We start from the raw sequence: 21,782 nt of genomic DNA on the forward strand, positions 1-21,782 counted from the left end.
CATTTTGGAACAAGTTATAGCCATCGTATTGTTCATATATATTTCTTCTATAAATAACAAAAGATCGTTGCTCAGATTTCAATCAACAACGGCCTCCACTAAGAGAGGGTGGTCTGCCTGTGAGTATAGGACAAATAGATTGAACAGCGCCGTCGGTTGCATTCTTTGCGTTACCTTTTTGTCCTGGTTAATAATTACCAAAAAACTAGAACCTAAAAACCGCATGCGGTCAGTGTAGTCTTTGACATATTTCAGTATGACAACGGTCGAAGTCTGATCCAAGGTGGCTTAGTTTCTTAGCAAACAGTAGTACCTTCATTTCTCAGTTATTTTAAGACGGTGGCCGAAATTTGGCTTGTGACGCGTGAAATTTGCTATAATACGAGCGTGATCCGTGAAACCACTTGTGGATACGTGATTTACCTTGTAAGATATGTGGGACTCGTGAATTGCTTGTCCCATTTCGTGAAAATTAATAGTATAGGACAAATAGATTGAACAGCGCCGTCGGTTGCATTCTTTGCGTTACCTTTTTGTCCTGATTAATAATTACCAAAAAACTAGAACCTAAAAACCGCATGCGGTCAGTGTAGTCTTTGACATATTTCAGTATGACAACCGTCGAAGTCTGATCCAAGGTGGCTTAGTTTCGGTTCGTAGTCTCTGTGATTAACGGGCGGAAGTAGCCTCCCACGCAAACGTTCTAAGGGGTTCGTCACGCGTCTCGTGGGAGAGGAATGATTGCGTGACGAACCCGTAAGAACGTCTGCGTGGAAGGCTAGGGCGGGAGAGGTTGAAAATTGGTTTATAAAGCACGTGATACGTGAAATTTGTCAAAATTTGCTCGTGAAACGGGACCATGACTTCTCCTCTGCTACCCTCTTTAAAGCCCCGGCCCGGGGAATCGGGTCTGCGACCTCCCGGTCTGTAGTCAAGCGCTACCGACGGAGCTAAAAAAAAGAAAACAAGCAAGAAAACCACGTCTGTTGACAAGCTTTTTATTTTTTTACCGTATCTGCGTATCTTATCTATCTTGTCAGCTTACCTACCTTCCATCAGTAACCTCAACTCTTTAATCTAACCTTGTCGTAAACAAAGGTATCCTATTTGGTATTTTGGTCCTTTGATATAAGGCTATGTAGAAATTGTAATAACATTCTAATTACTGATAGCTTGAATGATTTTAAGCAAGGAAGTTCTGTTTACCAGACATTTTTCTCCATCTCCAATGCTTTCTTTAGTGTGTAAACCCACAGCCGCCGCTAAATTACTCAAAGTACTTTCTGAAGTTACGAGGAGGTAACTACTCTCAGCGAGAAGAAAGACATCAGTTAAAACATCACGCACGACTGTTTTTGCACCTACTGACCCACTGGAAAATTCTGTATGCATGGGTCGAAATCCCAGAGATATTATTTCGTTTGAATAATTCTTCCTCGCCATGTCTTTGACTTCTTGGTCGTCTGCAGCGAGAAACCATTGTAAAGTTGTCAAATTTGAGTGATGAGTGTTTGCTAGAATGAAAGCACTCTGTTGTAAAGCACATATAAAAAAGCTTGATGTGTTGTGAGATCTGTAAGAAAATTCATTTTTACTCCCAAAATGGTGATCACTTGTTCTAATATGAATTCCAAGAAGAGGTGGATGCCTGGAAAGCGATCTTCTTGCTTCTTTCAAAGCCGTTTTCATCACCCTTGTTTGTTTGAAGAGAAAGTGAAAAGCACATCCCAGCATTTTATATGGTGAAGATGGAATTCCGAGTTGACGAGCTCGTTCTCTGACAAACGGATTTTTCCAAAGAAACTCAGCGAAAAAGAAGATAGTGCCAATGGCATCAAAACGACCCAAGTAAGCATCAAAATCAACATAAGATGTCCAGTTTGCGAACTGAGTTCCTGATTCGATTCTGTTCGAATCATAACCAGACTGAGGGCCTGAAACACCCCAGTAAGTTTTCCGAAATTGACCCAAACTACTAAGCGGTAACGTCCAGGCAATCTGGTTCGGTTCTAGGTACTCTTCAAGCTTTCCGGGGCCATCCCAATGGATCAGAAATGTTCTATTTGTTAGCATAGCTAAGTAGAACAGGGACACCATCCCCTGTATCCGATTTCCTAAACCTCCGCAACCTCTACCAGCGCCGTAGCAAAAGTAGCTGAGAAAATTGCTTGTTTTCGGTGACTTGAGCGCTGATTTGTGGAAATTGCAGTACTTTATCTGCCATGCGCTACCGCACTGATCTGTCAAAACTGGCTTGCAGAAACGGCGCAAAGCTGGCATGTTGTGTTCTAGAAATACAGAACAATAACAAGAAGTATTCTTTTTAAACCGTTTCAAGAGAAGAGTTCAAACTGCTAGACAAGACCTAGCTTTTAACCGAGAAAAATGCCCTTCCCTACCCCCTTTATGTACCCCACAGCCTCTACTTGGCATCAAAACGACGTCCTTTTTGTGCAGCTCCTGCACTATCAGGAGTAAAGGCTGCACATAAACAAGATTCAGCAATGGCCTTTTACCAGCCACTTAGAGTGTAACCACGAAGACGCCAAGGAAAACTTCACTTGGAAAAAAAATTCAGCTTTCTTAAGACAACGGCTTGGAAACTAAAATTTGATAGCATTTTGTTTTGAATAAGGGTATGGGCATGATTTTCAGTTGAACATGCCTACCGAGCGTAAAAATCGCATCCAGCCTGAGGATTAATGAGAGAGGGAAAATTTTATCTATTTAGGCATGACAAAATTCAAGGGAACATTGGTACTTAGAAATAACATCTCATAGGCATGGAAAAAATGGGTTCATGCCCTCGCAGCCCAAAATTGACCCAGCTAAACTTAGGTCCCAGATCTCTCGCCGGGTTAATAATTCATTCCCAGTTTTAGCTCCTCTGGTTTGGCATGCCGGGCATGCCGATGGTGAAGCCAGTTGGTTTGGCATGCCCGGCATGCCAGGCAAGAAATTGGCATGCCCAGCGAGACTGATTTTGATGTTCGCTTCAGCATCATATCCTGAGAATCACATATAATCGCCAAATATATCTTAGGGAGCTTGAAGTTACAGGTTTCATGCCTGGCAATAAATGCAGATTATAACAAAAAAAGTCATGTTTGTCACAATGTGTGTCACGGGATCGACTGGCAAAACTGAAGACAGAACCCTGGATTTATAAATAAAAAGAACAACAAAACAACATTATTCATACATAAAATAGAATACTTAACTTGCAATCAAAGATTAATCCTTTTATTTCAAACCGATACTGACATTTCTGGGTCCACATTTAAATTTGATCGCAGAAAAGCGTCTTAAACAATAAGATAACAAATCTTCTCAGTATAAACTTATCCATGCTTAAGATTTATCGTGTCGGAATGTTTCCTGGTCAACAGCATTAAAAGACTGGTGAAAATGAAGCTTACCAGGTCGTTCAAGTCAGTACGAGAGTACGACGTTAATACTGCAAAGACGTTCTGATTTGGTGAATTTGGACTGCCTTCTCAGAGAGATTTTGCTTAGTTTTTCAGTGCGCTCCTTGTCGGCTATGCGAATCTCGCAAACTGTTTTACTCCTTGCTGACGATAGTCCTTTGAGCAACGTCATCTGCGTCATCCGAAGATACCCCGAGCACGCACGAAATCGGCCGAATTTCCGCAGAAGTGTTTTCGCGGATGACGAGGAATCTAGTTTGTTGTAGCGTGGCAGTTGTGGCGTCACGATGTCGTCATGTCTCTTCGCAATTGTTTGTCTTTTTTTTCTGCGGTGCATGGTTGAGATGTTGGTGAATGCTGGACAAGAAATGGATTCTGCGAGAGACTGTAAGTACAAATTTAGTATTAATTTGGTAAAGAAAAAAGCCTGAATATCGAACAAGTCCCGTGAATTATCCTTTTGGCATTCAGTTTATCTTGCTGTTGAGCATGCCTAAGAACTCCGGCATAAGTGGTTGTCAACTTGTTCACTTCGGATTGTTTCTGTTTGTATGTCTTGTAATCTTCTTCTGCTGCTAAGAAGACTAGAGAAAACTTCAAAAATAAGAAACCAAAGCTAAAAAAAGTCAGTTCTAATTTTATAGCTCGAGTATAATTATTTTTGGCGCCTACGGTCATATTTTTCCACTGTACTGGTAAAGTTACTTATTTTTGTTGCATAGTTTGACTGTTGTTTGAAAGACAATCAAACGGATATTACAATCACTTTTGGAGACAAAATAAAATATCCGTAAATCAAATGCCAAAATCAGATTTGGATTTCGCTTTAAAAAAATGAACATGCTGCGCGTGTCAATGCAAAGTTGTAAACAACTCAATATAGCAGTCTGTGAATGTGCGTTTAGGTCCACAAAACTAATTTTTCTTTTGGACATCTCATCCAAGCAAAGACTTAAGGCTTACATTGCTTGTCTACGAGTGTACTACAAAATGCTTTGCTACAGTAAGCTTCTGAGAGGCGATTCTGGTAAATTTATAGGACGCTAAAATGCAAATAATTCTAAGCTTAAACAACCTGGCTGGGCCCGACTTTTGAATTACAAAATGTTCAGGTTTGCTGGCTCTACTTTAAATGAACATGGTTTTTGAAATGATTTTGTAATATTTTAACCCGAAAATTATGATTGGGTTATAAAGATTTTAAAACGGACGAAAGCTAAGCTAATAAACATGTTCATATGTAAAAAACTGAGATTTAGTCGCTTTTTCAACTTTGCTTTGTGGGCCGAAAAATTTACCTTTACGCAAAAACAAAAGCAAATAATGAGGCTTTTATTGGACATATTTTCTGAGAATTTTATCTGATCAATTTAATGTCACTAGCATTGTTTTCGTATAGGAATTTTCCTAATTAAATGAGCTTTTAATTTAAAAATTTTGATACTCTATAAACTTCTCACTTGATAGCCTCACTTTTTTATACACCGATTGAGAAACAAATTCGCTCTCGTTAAATCCTATTTTATGACCTATTTATTAGAACTCTAGGTAACATACGAAATGATGTAACCGGACAGGCTTTAACCTTTGGTCCTAATTTATTTTTTCTTCGCAACCCCTAATCAGTGGACGGGCCGTGAAAGAATATCGCCACAAAAAGATGCGAAAAAGTTTTCGCTGAGTTTCCTTTACATATTCCGGCTTTATATAGGTCTACACCCCAATTGCCTGCTTAAAAATGAAACTGTTGTTCAATTAAGGTGACTCGACCCAGTTTTTTTGGGGGGGTACCATCCTACTTTGAAGCTCTCTGGTATCCCCACCTTTACTTTTATCGTAAGTCTAACACATAGAATGGATAACATATAGATCAATCTACAATATAACATAAAATTTTGGGCGATCGGAGTAAATGTCACGTGGTTATAATGCCACGCCCCTTTGAGGTCTGAGTCGAAAATCTGCTGTTGCCGGCATTTTTTCGTGAAAATCTCTCGGCTACACATAGTGCGCATTAGTGCCTTGCGCTGAACAGAGTTTCACCAAAATCGCAAAGACCCAATTCGAGAAATTCAGCGGTTTCCAAATTTAGGTCATAATTTATGCGAAAATGATAAGCAACTTTACACGGATTATATCTAATAAACTATGAGATTCATCTCTTTATTTTGGGCATCGTTATAACAGATGGGTCCTTGCAAGTCAGCAAAACGCTTTAGGGCCTTGTAAATGCGCGCGATTTCGAGCAAAGCAAACATATAGAAATTATAGTTTTCGCTATTTGTTGACGTTTGTCAGCGTTTAAGAGTCCTTCTCACGAAAAAAGCATTTTCTTAAAATTCGTAGTTTTTTTTCCTTCAAATTTTTTCAGGGCCACAATTGATTAACTAACTACCCGGACTCTGAATTTCATGGTCATTGAAAAACTGTGACATTATCTTCTATAAGCCCAAACTTGAGTAAACATTGAAGATTTTTAGCGTTTTGGCTGAGTTTGTGCTTTGGGAGTTGTCTATTGTTTCTAGTCTGTCATTATACAGCATTCTTGTTCAGCACGCGTGCAATGACCACGCTTGGCTGACTTCCGAATGCTCACCGAGATATTCCCGTCACGACTGGGTTTAATTATTGGCTTGCATTAAACCTATGAAAAAATGATATTTTTTTAATAGTAAGTAGATTTAGTGTGTAGCACTTCTTGATTTTTTTGCAAAGGCACAAGAAGCACGAGAATTGATTAAAAATTGTGACTTAAACCTCTATGTATCAAGCAAAGGCCTGTCTCACTGTACCAAAATTATTATATCTCGGTGAGCATTCGGAAGTCAGCCAAGCGCGGTCTTTGCACGCGTGCTGAACAAGAATGCTGTATAATGACAGACTAGAAACAACAGACAACTCCCAAAGCACAAACTCAGCCAAAACGCTAAAAATCTTCAATGTTTACTCAAGTTTGGGCTTATAGAAGATAATGTTACAGTTTTTCAATGACCATGAAATTCAGAGTCCGGGTAGTTAGTTAATCAATTGTGGCCCTGAAAAAATTTGAAGGAAAAAAAACTACGAATTTTTAAGAAAATGCTTTTTTCGTGAGAAGGACTCTTAAACGCTGACAAACGTCAACAAATAGCGAAAACTATAATTTCTATATGTTTGCTTTGCTCGAAATCGCGCGCATTTACAAGGCCCTAAATTGTTTTGCTGACTTGCAAGGACCCATCTGTTATAAGGATGCCCAAAATACAGAAATGAATCTCATAGTTTATTAGATATAATCCGTGTAAAGTTTGCTTATCATTTTCGCATAAATTATGACCTAAATTTGGAAACCGCTGAATTTCTCGAATTGGGTCTTTGCGATTTTGGTGAAACTCTGTTCAGCGCAAGGCACTAATGCGCACTATGTGTAGCCGAGAGATTTTCACGAAAAAATGCCGGCAACAGCAGATTTTCGACTCAGACCTCAAAGGGGCGTGGCATTATAACCACGTGACATTGACTCCGATCGCCAAAAATTTTATGTTATATTGTAGATTGATCTATATGTTATCCATTCTATGTGTTAGACTTACGATAAAAGTAAAGGTGGGGATACCAGAGAGCTTCAAAGTAGGATGGTACCGCCCCAAAAAAACTGGGTCGAGTCACCTTAAGTGTCAGTCAAACTCGGTATAATCTTGACTTGCAAATCCAAATGCAAAGGTTTATTTCGCAGTAGAAAAGCGTGTAAACATCATCGAACAGCGCAATGTAAATTGGCTAATGTGAACTGACCACGTTTCTTTCACTTTATTTACCATGTATTTATCTCAATTGCACACTCTTGTGAAATTACCCTCAGACAATTAGTTGCGACCTTTAACAGACTCAACAAGCCAGTATGAAAATATGTTAAGAGAAGCTGAGCTCTACATGTTCTATTTCTTTTTTTCATATTTCCCTTGCATGTGTTAAGATTCCATTTCTTTTTTGTTACAGGTAACTTCCAGACATGACGAGGAGATAATTACTTTTCTAGAGAGCAATCCTTTGATACCGTCAGTTATTACTGACTTACTTTGAGTTAAAAACGAAGAACACAGACACTGGTAATGACAAAAAAACATTAATCCCTGGCAAGCCTACAAAACAAGAAAGAGGAACTCAGAATCCTTATCAAAATGTGAAACAAGATAAAAAGAGCTTTTCTACTCTAACGTAGGGAAAATTGCGTTCGAGAGATTTGTAATTGCAACGTTATATTCAAGCACATTGCATTGTCAAACATCATAATTTGCTGAATAATGAACAGTGATTTGGGGGCTTAGCTCAGTTTGTAATGAACTTTGAAAGATATTCTATAACCTTGTATTTTTAAAAGCTTTTATGGAACATAGAGGCATTTTATTATACAATGAAAATAGTCTCTGTCTCTCTTTTTACTGATTTCAGTCAATTCCATTTTATTCGCAATGTGAAATGGGAATCCTATTAAAGACTCATTAAAAGGGGTGAGGAGTTTTTACAATCCCCCAACCGGTCATGTCCACGATGACGCTGTTTTATTACTTCGGCAGAATCCCTCAGGGTTTTACTTTCTTGTGAAAATTAGAGCTTTTGTTATTTAAACTTCGCTGGGACAACCAAATCTATGAAAATGAAAGGAATAGCAATGACGTCATCGTGTAACCGTACATCAAAAGATAAGCACTGTGATCTGTTTATTTTATTTTTTTTTTAGCCAGGCTTAAAATATCTGTAGATTCAAGGAATTATAACCTGTGCGTTGAAACATACCAGAGACCGATTTTGGCATGCCCGGCATGACCCAGATTATGCATGGCACGCCCGGCATTCCAGAGAATTTAGCATGCCGGGCATGTCAGAAAATTTGGCATGCCCGGCATGCCGGGGATTTTGCTGGGTATGAATTACCTATTACTAGAACCTAGGCTTCTCGCGGCCTGGGTGAGAAGGTCACAGAACCTCAAATTATGCTTACAGGGCATGCGAAATTCTGTTGCATGCCAATTTCAATGCAAAACCACTCTGGAGCCACCCCCTCTATTACCAGTGAGCAAATCATTGACGATAGGCATGGGAAAAATCCTTGCATGCTAACCAACATTGAAAACGTAGCAGAAATGTCCTCAATTGCTGAGTCATGCCCTAGGGGAGGCTTTAAAATACAGAATTTCCTGACATGGATGAGGGAATTTTCCGTAAACAGCATGTGATCATGCCGGCTAGGACGTATTGCCTCCGTATTGCCCCTTTTTACAGCTAGCTAGGCTCATTTTTAGGTTTCATGGCCTGAAATGACGAAAAATTCATGCCCTAAATGTAAAAAGTCCAAAAACGTCCTCGAAATTTTAGTTTCCAAGCCGTTTTAAGACCTTTACTGATTTGTAGCCTCCTCGCCGACCTCGAGTAGCAAACTCCACGGAGAGCTGGTTTGCGACTTGAAAACACGACTGAAATTCATGATCAGGCTAGCAGATTTGCCGTTTTTGGCGAAAAACAAGTTTTTCCGCCGACAAATGAAGATACTTACCTTGAAACTTCATCACGTAGAGGAGCAGCGATAATATAGTCACCAGAACAAGACCATAAAAAAGGCGACGGCTGGAATTTAGGAGGTTCATACCTTGAGTGGAAAGTAATAATCAGGTGTTAAACGAAAGTAGGCATAGTGTGTTTTAGCGAAGCGTTAAACGGATCAAATGAGATCCGCAAGGAAGACTACAGTTGTTCTAAGCTGACCATCACTTTAAAAGGCTTGACGACACAAACTTTACGGGCTAAACATTAATTTCAGAGGAAGCAATGGAGAATTTTAGAATAAAAGGGGCCAATCCGTATAAAATAATATCCGTTTTCAAACGTTAGCGGATGTGTCGGCAACATGATTGAAAACAAAAAACTGACTGAAAACAAACGAACGGAAATAGAATGATTTGATTGGGACGGGACGCTTTGGTCGTTCCTATTGAGCAAGGTCGTTTCATTTTTCCTTGGCTAGTTCCACCGGTCCCTGATGGTTTTTATTAAATGAACAAAATCAATTTATCAGTCTGTAAATAGATTGAAAAGCTGACATCAGCTTGATTCTCAGATGGTCCAGGCTCCTCAGACAGGTAGTGAGTAAGTGCGAGCAACCTGGGGCTGTTTGTATAACAGTTGGCCCTTTCGAATCAGCCCTTACCTCTGACGTTATAACGCTTATCTACGCCGGAGGTATGCCATACGTTGGCGACGGATTACCAACCACTGACCGACAACAGATTAATTTCATACGTTTCTTAGACCCACAGTTCAGAGGATTAAACCAAAGAACATTTATTATTATTATTATTATTATTATTATTATTATTATTATTGTCTCTATTATCACAGTCTTTGCTGGTGTTCTTTTTGCGCATCAGCCGGGCGCAAACCATGCACCTAGAGCGTCAATCACTCAAGTCAATCATTCTGTTCATACACTGAGCACCTTTCTAAGGATTCGTGCAGACCCCAGCTTGAGATCTTTTGAATCTCTGTCATACTAGCTCTCTCTGATACTTTCTTGATGTTTTCTACCATACCCTTCTTCACTGTACCAAGCGCACCAACAACCACAGGGATCACTACGGTTTTCATATGCCACATTCTCTGTATTTCTAGTTCTAGGTCTTTGTACTTGCATTTTTTTTCAGTTTCCTTCAGTGCGATGTTTCTATCTGATGGAACAGTCATATCAATAAGTTTGCAGGTGGAATTCACTGAATCTTTAACGATGATATCTGGTCTGTTCGCTGTTATAGTTCTATCAGTATTGACTGGCATGTCCCACATGATGGTGATGTTGTTATTATTATTATTATTATTATAATTATTATTATTATTTTAACGTTTAGCATGCACACTGATGTTTTTGTAATTCAGTCAGGTATGTGGCATTATTGCGTGAGAAGTTGTTTACGTTTGCTGGCTTATTTATAACCGGCATGTGTTGCAGTGCAAGGTCGCTCGAGCCGGGGAAACTCTCGTAAGTCTTCAGTCAATTTTCTTCCATGTTTTTCGATGCTGCTTGACATGAAGCAGCGAATGCTTCAGTTGATATTTTAAGACTGGCGCTCGCGGTTTCATTGAGGCCAAGTTCACAAGGAGATAACTTTTGCAATCTGTTTATCTGCTGATCCGAATGCCTTGCTAACGTGTTTGTTGGTTTGAATTTTGTGACGTTACTGGATTTTTATAGTGGACAATTTCATTTTGGAAATATTCGTAGCTATTCTCGGCGACTAAACTTTGTTGAATTAAATCCTTATTTTCATTTGCGTCGGATACTAACAAAGTTGACTATTCATCCCACATAATTACAAAAAAAAAACAACAACAACAATCTCGAGTTTCCCAGAGTAAGATAACGACATAATGGAACTAGAACTTTTATGGGAGGGGCTGGTGTGATTCCCGTGATCATGGAGATCCACACAGACTTCCTCGGCCTGTTTCAGACTCCAGACATGACACTGACACGACGGAACCAAATGCTCCGCGATTGATTTATTTTGCAAGGTAAAACAACAACAAAAAGAAAAAAAAAATTGAAACAAATACAGACGGCTCCTTTAGTTTCTATTCACCTTTGAACAGGTCACGTAATAAACGGATACTGTAATATTCATACACCATATATTCATATCTCTTATCCAGCACTACTTATTGTATGGCATAGTATCTTGGGGCTAAGCTGCTAACACTTACAAAAACATGTTCTTTGGTGACTACAATTCTCATGCAGTACCTTATTGCACCTTATTTTGTCTGTTCTAGCTTTCTTCCTTTAGATCTACTCTACTTAAATCTGTTGCTATTCTAATGCATGATATATCTAACAGCGTAACACCTACAAACATATCTTACTTATTTGCTTCCCAATCTAATATTCATCCATTAATGCAAGATCATTTTCATGAGGTGACTATTATGTTAAACACTCAAGGTTAGACAAACGAACTAAGTCTTCTTAAAGATATGGTGTAAAAATCTGGAATAGTTTTCCGTGTGAAAAGCGTCAAATCTCCAAAAATAACTTTACTTACTCTTTTCTCTCGTCTTACTCGTGAGCTATTTGTACATACGTAACATACGTCTAACCACTGCTCTCCTCGACCAGCTAATCCTCTAACTGCGGGCAATGGATATTCCTCGCTGTAAAATTTGCAATAATTAATGCATGGCCGAGAAAAGGAACCCACAACTAACGAGAGACAAGCCCATCTTGCGTCAAGATGGGAACCTAGGCTATCGAAATCGATTTAGCATAAAAACATGAAGCAAACTAGGAGATACCTCAAAGCAGGCCTCCAGTGAATGAGTGAAAATTGCCGTGTATATTTCTCGAATTATTGATCATCTAACTTAACCAACCCGAATCAGAAACCCACCTGATTATTCGATACGCCTTGGTTGACGGGCCTGGTGCAGCATTAAGTAAGATCATAAAGATCTCAGTAACTAGCGTATTAGTTGGAGCCCTGAGTACAGTTGATTTCTGATCTTGTTCATGCCTTCACAGCTGTAAAATGATATTTAAGGTATAAGGACGAATTAGGACTTTGTGCGCCGGTATGAAAGCGTGATCATACCATACTTCACGTGACTGAGTCGAACTATCACGTAATACAAACAAAAATAGAAAAGTATGGCGTTTGACGCGAGCCTTAAAGGAGCACTGCACAAGCATGACTATCTCCATGATCTTTCACACACGTTTTAAAAAAGATCGAAACTACTATGAGGTGAAATTGCATGTCAAAAGCGCTTCGTTTTCTACAGATAACGACCAAATATCAAGATTGTCCATTTTCTATTGTGTTTCTATCCATAAAAACTTCATCCCAAAATATCTCGATAACGCTCTTACCGATTTCGCTTAAACTTCACAAACATCGAGGCCGCTATTGGAGGAAAAAGCTCCCGTTAACGATTTTGAGAGAACAATTCCCAGTGCCGAGAAATACTTCTGCAAGTAAAATAGGTAATAGCGTCTTTCGTCGTTGCTATGGCAACTCCGATGTCATTGCAACCCCGATTATAACAAATTTTCATCTTTATCTAATATAACTGTGGTGGCAATTTTTCTAAATCTTTGCTTATGGCGACGTAGTTTATGCTCAAACTTGGGAGGTATTGACCCAGAAAGACTGTTTCGAGCCACCTTAATTGTGAATGTATGAGTCGTGAAGGACACAGAGAAACTCAACTTCATTGCCAACTCAGATTCTCATCTGACACTAGTCCTGCATACTGCTGGGAATACAATTAACTGCAAAGACCCTGGACGAAGATCCTGCTGGTTATGAACATTGAATCTCTAGAAAAGAGATCTAATCAGCTAAAATAGTATGGTATGGCCAACCGGAAATATTGTTACGACAAAGTAATACAAGTTGTTATGATAAGTTTTGCAGTAGTATTTGGACTTCTCGTTTTTTTCTCGGAATACACCTGCTGTGTGGTGACAAAATAGACGCAATATCGGCTTTGAACGTTGTTGTTTTCAATTAACATGGAAGTACCAAATTAACAAAAAAGAATGTGCCATCAAATAAAATAGTTCCATCCCGTCCGTGGCCGGTTTGTCCTACTCCTCAGGGGACCCGAGTTTGGCGAGCGCAGAAGAGACAGAGGCACCCAACGACTTTTTTTTGTGAAATATGTGTTCGGAGAGGCAAAAATGACCTAAAATTTTCTATAGCTTGAGGAAGACTAAGATTCCATTCGTGTACAATTTTAGAAGTTTATCTAATAAATTCCCTACCATTTTCGAAAGTTTGATTTTTCGTAGAAAAAGGAAACTTGAAACTTTCAGATTCGAAAATGCGATAGAGAGGGAAGTCAGAAAAATTATTACTTTCGTAAAACTTGAAGAGCGGCTTTCCGTAAATATCGACTCACGGTCGGCACAAGTTTAAAATTTGATTTCGCTCATTTTTGGCTCATCGATAACCCTTAATGAGTAATGAAACATGCTGTAGTTAGTTTTCCCAAATAAAGTGTTCTTTTGTTAAAATTCGAGAAAACGAAATTCCATTGACTCGTACGTCAAACCACAACGATTTGGTGGCCTTTGAAAAACACGAATAGTTTTTATGACCCTTTCTTTCTTATAAGACGATAAATTTGTGAAAGCTGTAATAATTTTGTGGCCAAAAAGGTATTGTTAAAAATAGGCCCTATTGACAATTTCTACCGTTCAAAACTAGAGGGTTAAAATAATGCAAATTTTTACAATATGCTATATCTTAGAATTTCGCAAATTGACTTTCTAAGGCTTAACTAGGCTCCAATCTATTAGAAAATCGAAACAAATCACTGGGCAAACGATTTTAAGTAGCAAGGGGTTATCGATGAGCCAAAAATGAGCGAAATTCGAATTTTGAACTTGTGCCACAAAAAGTCGATTTTGGTCGATATTTACAGACAGTCGCTCTTAAATTGCACTTAAAATATTCGGGAAAATAATATTGAAACCCTTGCAATTTCGAAAAGACTCAAGTTGCCCTAGGATGACCGAACCGAGCGCAGCTTAGAATGCATTTCTAGAGATCTAAAAGTACTTTTTATAGCCTAAACAGTGTTTTCAATGCATTTAAGAGGAAACCGTTGCTGGGTGCTGTCTTGCTTCGGGAGGTTTTTCTAGTTGCAAGGTGTACTCAAGTTTTCCGTTTTCTCAAAAACCCGGTAACACTTCTAAATTCCCAGATCGGGACTATGACAGTCACTGAACCACTTTTTGGATGCATTACCATCATGATGCACTAAATCGTTACTCTATTTATTGATATATTCAGTTATTTATTCAGTTCAAAACTGTTTATTTATTTTACGCCCTCCCGATTATTTTCTCAAGACATAAAGTTTAAAATATCGTCAGGACTTAATGCCAATCCTAAATTTGTAACATGTTGGCTGAATTATCTTTAGTTAAGACAATTGAAGAGGGCTTTCTCCTCTGTTTTATTCTGCTAGTCACAAGAAAATCACCACATTTAATTTCATAATGATAATTTAGACTAATTGTCAGCCTGAATGACTTTAAGCAAGTTGGTTCTGTTTACCAGGCATTTTTCTCCATCTCCAATGCTTTCTTTAGTGTGTAAACCCACAGCCGCCGCTAAATTACTCAAAGTACTTTCTGAAGTTACGAGGAGGTAACTACTTTCAGCGAGAAGAAAGACATCAGTTAAAACATCACGCACGACTGTTTCTGCACCTGCGAACCAACTGGAAAATTCTGTATGCATGGGCCGAAATCCCAGGGGAATTATTTCATTTGGATAGTTCTTCCTCGCCATGTCTTTGACTTCTTGGTTGTCTGCCGCGAGAAACCATTGTAAAGTTGTCAAATTTGAGTTAGTGTTGGCAAGAATGAAAGCACTCAGTTGCAAAGCACATATGAAAAAGCTTGATGTGTTGTGAGATCTGTAAGAAAAGTCATTTTTACTCCCAAAATGGTGATCACTAGTTCTGATGTGAATTCCAAGAAGAGGTGGATGCCTGGAAAGCGATCTTCTTGCTTCTTCCAAAGCCGTTTTCATCACCCTTGTTTGTTTGAAGAGAAAGTGGAAAGCACATCCCAGCATTTTATATGGTGAAGATGGAATTCCGAGTTGACGAGCTCGTTCTCTGAGAAACGGATTTTTCCAAAGAAACTCAGCGAAAAAGAAGATAGTGCCAATGGCATCAAAACGACCCAAGTAAGCATCAAAATCAGCATAAGATGTCCAGTTTGCGAACTGAGTTTCTGATTCGATTCTATTCGTTTGATAACCAGACTGAGGGCCTGAAACACCCCAGTAAGTTTTCCGAAATTGACCCAAACTACTAAGCGGTAACGTCCAGGCAATCTGGTTTGGTTCTAGGTACTCTTCAAGCTTTCCCGGGCCATCCCAATGGATCAGAAATGTTCTATTTGTTAGCATAGCTAAGTAGAACAGGGACACCAGCCCCTGTATCCGATTTCCTAAACCTCCACAACCTCTACCAGCGCCGTAGCAAAAGTAGCTGAGAAAATTGCTAGTTTTTGGTGACTTGAGCGCTGATTTGTGGAAATTACAGTACGTTTTCTGCCATGCGCTACCGCACTGATCTGTCAAAAGGGGCTCGCAGGAACAGCAGGAGGCTGGAATTTTGTATTCTGCAAAGACGAAAATAAAGCAAGAATGTTTGTGCACCTTATAATTAAGGGAGATAATCAGTGCTGAAGTGTAAGAACAGCAGCTCCTTTTGTTTGTAGAAAATGTATCCTGAGAAATAACACTTACTGACCAACTCATTGCGAACTAGCAGCTTTGCAAACTTAAAGAAACAATTACGTGGCCTAGATAGTAAATACTGTAATTTAAAATAGTGTGCATATAGGATATAATTGTTGTTTGTCGAGAAAATGTAATCTTTCCTAAATATTGTATAAAGTTTTTTGTAAATATTAATGTAGTATATAGTCTTATTTTCACATTAACTTTCACTACATTTTTTTGGTTTCGCTCTCTCCTTTTCTTTCAAAAATCATTAGCTCCTTAAGGCTATTCTTAAAATTTGAGGAAAAATAAAGTTTATGCCGATGTATGTATACTGATACGTAATAGTCAAGCTTTCTTTCTTGTCAGCTCATCAGGACAGCAAAAGAAGATGGCGAACTTAGAAGCAAAAATATCCCCATACGCCCATACGCCTTGTACTCAATGCACACTAAGCCCTAGACATGGATGCGGCTCATCAACCAAATTACGACATAGCATGCGTCTTACGAAAGTCTTACGAAACCACTGCTCGCAGGATAGGAGCAACCAGGGGACGGGACGAAAAATAACAAGAAAAACGGCCCACCACGAAAGCTGTGATCATGTAGCCCTTTTTTGCGTGTCTTGAATGCTGTAAGTATGAGATACAATTAAATACAGTTGAATCTTAACTAAGGCTACAACTCCACGTAGATGGCCGTTGCATTTGACTGTATATTATAAAAACAAACGTTTTTCGGCAGGTATACAAATGCTAACCTTCAAAATTCCAAGTGGTGTACATCCAGGAGATCAGAAGAAGAAACGTCGCTACCACAACGCTATAAAAAAGGCAACGTATGGAACTCGGACTCATACCTTGAATTGGGAGGAAAAAAATAAACATTGATAAAAAGTCTTTTGTAAAGAACACACCTAATGTTTATTACAATAATTATTATAACAATAGCTTTATTAAGCTCTCCTTCATTAATTCTGTACTGAATTGACTAGTTATATACAATGGAAAGAACAAAATGGCCGGACTAAATGTATTCTGTATATATTATTTAATAAATAGAATCTATTTATACCTTATAGCAATACTTTAAACTCGAGAGGTCTCCAATCATTTTTAAGAATGTAAGCTCAATTTTAGTGGCTTCCAATACAGTAACTGCCTTTGAACTATTATTTAACGACGTCCATAGCTATACCATCCTCGGAGACCCAGGGGTAAGTCAGTAGGGTCCGGAGAAAAGGCGGGACGAAAGTTTCCGTACTTGCATTGCAAACTTTCGTCCGCCTTTTCCGACCCGACCGACTGCCCCTGGGTCTCCGAGGATGTAGCTATACTTTACAGTCAAACCACGTTAATGTGAACAACACTGAGGGGGATATGGGGAGAAAATCCAAGGGCTTTCTTCTTCCAGGAACAAGGCAAACTGTCCGGTGTCCGTATTAAGCGGGGTTTGACTGAATTTAATATCAAGTATTTCTGTTCAATTTCAATTACCTTTGGACTAAACCAAACTAATTATGTGTAAAATTAATATGTGGCATTGATTTGATTTTTTTTCAATTTGTAGCCAGCGTCATAGTAGTACTTATAGTTTTTTATCTGCCTTATCATGAGCTTCTTTCCCGACGCGAAAGACCGCAGGTAACCGCTACTTAGTCTGTGCGTGTATTTGACTGGTATGAATATCCCTAGTCGACTTAAAAAACAACGACAACAACAAAAAAAAAAAAGATGCGAAAACGGTTTGATTCCTTGAAGCATAGTTAGTAGCGTTGTTATTTATTTCCATCTTCCCAAAAGGACCTAAATATTGCGGTAGAAATGTAAACTGGGGCACCCAACGACAGTTTTTCTGTAAACTAGCTGTTCGGAGAATCCAAAATTGCCTAGAATTTTCTATACCTTAAGGAACGCTAAGAATTTCTAGATGACCTTTCCATTCATGTACAATTTTCGAAGCTTATCTAATAAAATATCAATCCCAACGATTTTTCGCATTTCACTACCCAGATTAAGCTATTTTCGGCAGAAAAGGAAACCTAAAATTTTCGAACTTTGAAAATGCGATGGAAAGAGGAATCAGAAACTGAAATTGTCACTTTTGTAAAATTTTAAATTGCATCTAAATTTTTCGGTAAAATAATACTGACAAATGAGATAAATGAGTATGCGCCGAACCCTCCCCTGTCCACCGGGTTATCCATCGGGAGACTCCCGGTTGGAATCTCAACTGTAAACTTTCCTTAGTTAGCCTTTAACTTAATTTCATATTTCGCATCCACTGTCCTGCCTTGAATATTCTTGCTAGCTGCGGGCAGTGCTTCTGTAGTATTATCCGTTTATTGATATATAGAGAATACTTCATGGAAAGTGCTGGCGTACGGTATTTACGCACGAGTTGTTGACGGTTCAGAAATCGAACGAGTGAGCGCAGCGAACGAGTAAGATTTCTGATACAAAAACAACGAGTGCGTAAATACCGTACAAAGCACTTTCCATGTGGTATTGTGTTTATTATATACATACTGAGACATTTATCATTTTGGCGGCCTTTTTATTTTAAATCTTTCAAAAATGCTAAAATTTGCCGCTACACACTTACCGCAAAATGACAACGAAAACGAAGTATCAGCTTTTAGTAAAAACGTTTGTTAAAAACATAAATGACGGTAAGGATATGAGGTAATCCAAGAACTATAAGTAATCTTAACTGTTTGTTCTCAATGCACAATTGAAAATGAGTGAATTTAATTAAAATGGCCGGTTTCAATATAAGCTTATGCACCTATCAATGTAAATCCCGTGAGGGGGGGGGGGGGGAGTGCGGGCAAGGGGAGGGGATTTGATGCCTGGGACTATCCCCGCTGTCGGGCTTTTGATCGTGCGAAGCGACCCCGGGGTCGGGACATTTGACTTTGACCGACAGAAGCCTGGTATCAATTCAGAAGCAGTTACCAAGTCCGTCCCTCGAGGCTTCCTGAAAGTCACGTTGTTGGAGAAAGGTATGAAGTTTTCATTTGTTTTAATCGCCATAATCCGATACTTTAAACTGACATCTAAACAGATAATGTCTATTTTGAGGAAGTTTTTATCTTCAAGTTCCCATCTGATTGTAAAACTCGATTAAAATCGAATTCCACCATGAAAGTCAGAGGATTTTTTATGGGTCACTGATCCGACCTGTTCCGACATGTTGAGCAGATGTTATAAAGCATTTTACGTTTTATTAATATTATATAGCACGGTCAATCTTCCTCGAGTGATTTTGTTGTTCAAGATAAGAGATGCTAGTGGAGAGAGAAAATACTTAATTACAGCGAGTAATTTAATGGAGCTTCCGTTAACCGTAAATAAAAGTAGTAACAACGTGTTTGAAATGTTCTTTTATTCGTTTTATATAGTATTATAGCATTGTTTGTTTAGATTTTTTCCCCTGGGGTGGGGGCTTTTTTGACACTTTTGATTGACCTTTCGTTTCCCACCCTGGGGAATTTGATCGAAAAATTTTAAAATTTGTCAAATCCCCACTCCTTGCCCGCACTCCCCCCCCCCCACGGGGTTATCGATAGGTGCATTAAGCTTAAATGAAAGGCAAAGTAGCTCCGACAAAAAGCACAACAAAAGCTTACGTCTCGTTCTGTTTTTCCCTTTCCGCTGTTGTTTCGCCGGCTCTCTACCGTTTTCTTTATCGACAGTGAAGCAAACGAAACTATTCCACTCCATTTCCGAAATGTTTTTCACTTTTTTAGCGAGAAAAACTCTTTGAGTAAAACTTTTCTCGTTGAATGTGTGCGAAGCGGCGCTGCAAGCTGCAATAAAAGGCGGGAATTTTGGCGCGAAACTCACACACCGCCGTGGCTTCTGATTGGACGTATCATTTTTCTCACACGTGAAAAAACATCGTTCGCCATTCTGATTGGACGTATCATTTTTTTCACGTGTGAAAACCATCTTTCGCTCCACTGATTGGTTAGAACTAATTTGCGTACGAAAATTTACGACATAGCTTTTTGGTGAGTATTTCTCAGTATGTATATAAAAAAGTTTTCATTGTTGTCAAGGACCAGGAGATTACTGAAATGATTGAAACAATTGGTTATGTTAATCATGTATCGATGCTTATTAATGCAGGGAGATTTCGGTCGACGAACACTTTGGTTATTCTAATATTTCAAAATGCTGTTGAAAAAGTCTGCCATTGCGAATGAAAGTCGCTTGGTATCTAAAGCTTAGTTTAGGACCAGTTTGAATCTTTTAGTCTTGACCGGTTTGACCGATTCGTGCACTCCTATCCACTTGATGTAGTTTCACGTGTCTACAGGTTCTCGCCCATGAAGTCCCTTATTTATAAGTTGTTTTTCAAAGTTTCGTTGTTCTTCAAGGTTTGGATCTTTTCTTCTTTTAGTCCTGTAAATCTCTCGCTGTTTTTCGATATTTTGATGCATGACATGACATATCAGTAGCAGCTTATAACTTGTAGCATGTACACAGACTTTTTATTTGCTTTTCGTTTATTTCGAGCGGTCGAGCGCGGAGCGCGAGCAAGAATAATAAATCTATTTTCTTCTTTCCCCACCACTACTCCCTATCGCTGGCGGTCAATAAATCCCCGCGGTTTATATTTTATCGCGCGCGCTCGACGTACTTTGAAGAGAAAAAGACCGGTCTGTGAACAGGTTGTATAATTTGCTGTTCGCTTGTCCTCAAGCCATACTAAGACACAATTTTTACATTCATACAAAAGAAAATCATCTTCATGAGGCCGGACTTAAAATACGGTGCACATTTTTAAAGATATATATAAGCAGAAAGAAATAATAAACTGAAGTGACTAACTACCGAGAGGGACTTTTTGATGCGAGCCCTGAACTGTCGACAAATATTTATCGAAGAGAAGGCTTTTCGATGATCGACTGTTGAAACGACCCGGATAATTTCATACTTTCCTAATCTGTGCCGTCAAAGTTTCCGTTTCCTCAAACCTTTCTTCGGCAAAAATTAAGATAAAATACAATATAATTAAAGACACTAAAAGCAATTGAAATTTCTTACCTCCGTTCACTTGAACTGCATGCTGTCAAGCTCACCCTTCACTTGTACTATATTAAGGCTGGCAAGCTTACCACAGGACATACACCCAAGCTCGGTGAATAATTACCGCATATGTAGTATGTGTGAAATTTACTAATGTGGTTTTGCGAGATTATCGCTGTAAACAATGTGCAGTAGGAGACTAGAATCCAAAACAATAGCAACAACAAAACAGCTATTGTAAATTAGCACGGCGTATTGGTTTATCAATTTCAATGCGACTTTTGCGATGCAACTTCAGTTCTTTAGAGTAGTATTGGATCTTTAACGGAGGCATTTAAGCCATCCCGATGATTAGCTCAAGAAAAATTCATTTCCTTTTGGCAAGCACTGTACTGACAAACACATTACAAAAAATTTTTTGGGTACCTTGACAGGTTTCAAAGAAACATTTCGATTGTAAGCCGGCACGAAATGTTGCTAATATGGGGAATACATCGTCTCTTAATGAGCAATACGACTCAAATAATAAATATTCCAGCCAAACTTTTTGTGACTTGAATGTCTATTTCTTTCGACCAGAGCGATTGTGTTTCTAGTATACAAAACCTGTTTAGATAATAGCGATCGTGGTTCTCATTAATCAATCGATAATCTCAACCATAAAGATCTTCATTCTCAACCACCGATCGAAAAACTCAATCATAGCGATCGTGGTCTTGATCATCAATCGAGCATTCGTACCACTTTTGAATTATATGGCCTCCCATAGGGGGGAAAACTCCCGAAAACCAAGTAAGCTTTCAAAGGTTGAAACCTGGAAGCTTACTGAAATACTGAGAAGGAAATTGGCTTACCAACCAGTCCGAACGCAACATTATGAAACCCACGGACGACTGAGCGACTTCTTTGGAAAAGCCAGGTAAAAGCGCCCTGGGGACGAGGTTGTTTTGCTGGGTATGTGCCGCTCTCCTCTCAGAGCCCCTATCCCATTATAGTTTATTTTGTGGCCAATGATAGACCCCATCTTAGTCACTTTTGGGCAAA

The 21,782-nt window shown here is 38.9% G+C and overlaps 1 protein-coding gene across 1 annotated transcript; it reads right to left on the reverse strand.

The window, feature by feature from the left end:
* Positions 1–1,019: 1,019 nt before the first annotated feature.
* On the reverse strand, positions 1,020–20,793 carry LOC140937082 (uncharacterized). The gene is made up of 3 exons (XM_073386615.1): positions 20,757–20,793; positions 8,962–9,054; positions 1,020–2,288 (listed from the first exon to the last, which is right to left on the reverse strand). Exons 2-3 carry the CDS (start codon positions 9,050–9,052, stop codon positions 1,159–1,161), a joined length of 1,221 nt encoding a protein of 406 aa, XP_073242716.1. The 5' UTR covers positions 9,053–9,054; positions 20,757–20,793; the 3' UTR covers positions 1,020–1,158.
* Between the last annotated feature and the right edge of the window lie 989 nt (positions 20,794–21,782).

This window comes from Porites lutea, chromosome 5, assembly GCF_958299795.1.
Source record: "Porites lutea chromosome 5, jaPorLute2.1, whole genome shotgun sequence".
In the NCBI taxonomy this organism is placed as follows: domain Eukaryota; kingdom Metazoa; phylum Cnidaria; class Anthozoa; order Scleractinia; family Poritidae; genus Porites; species Porites lutea.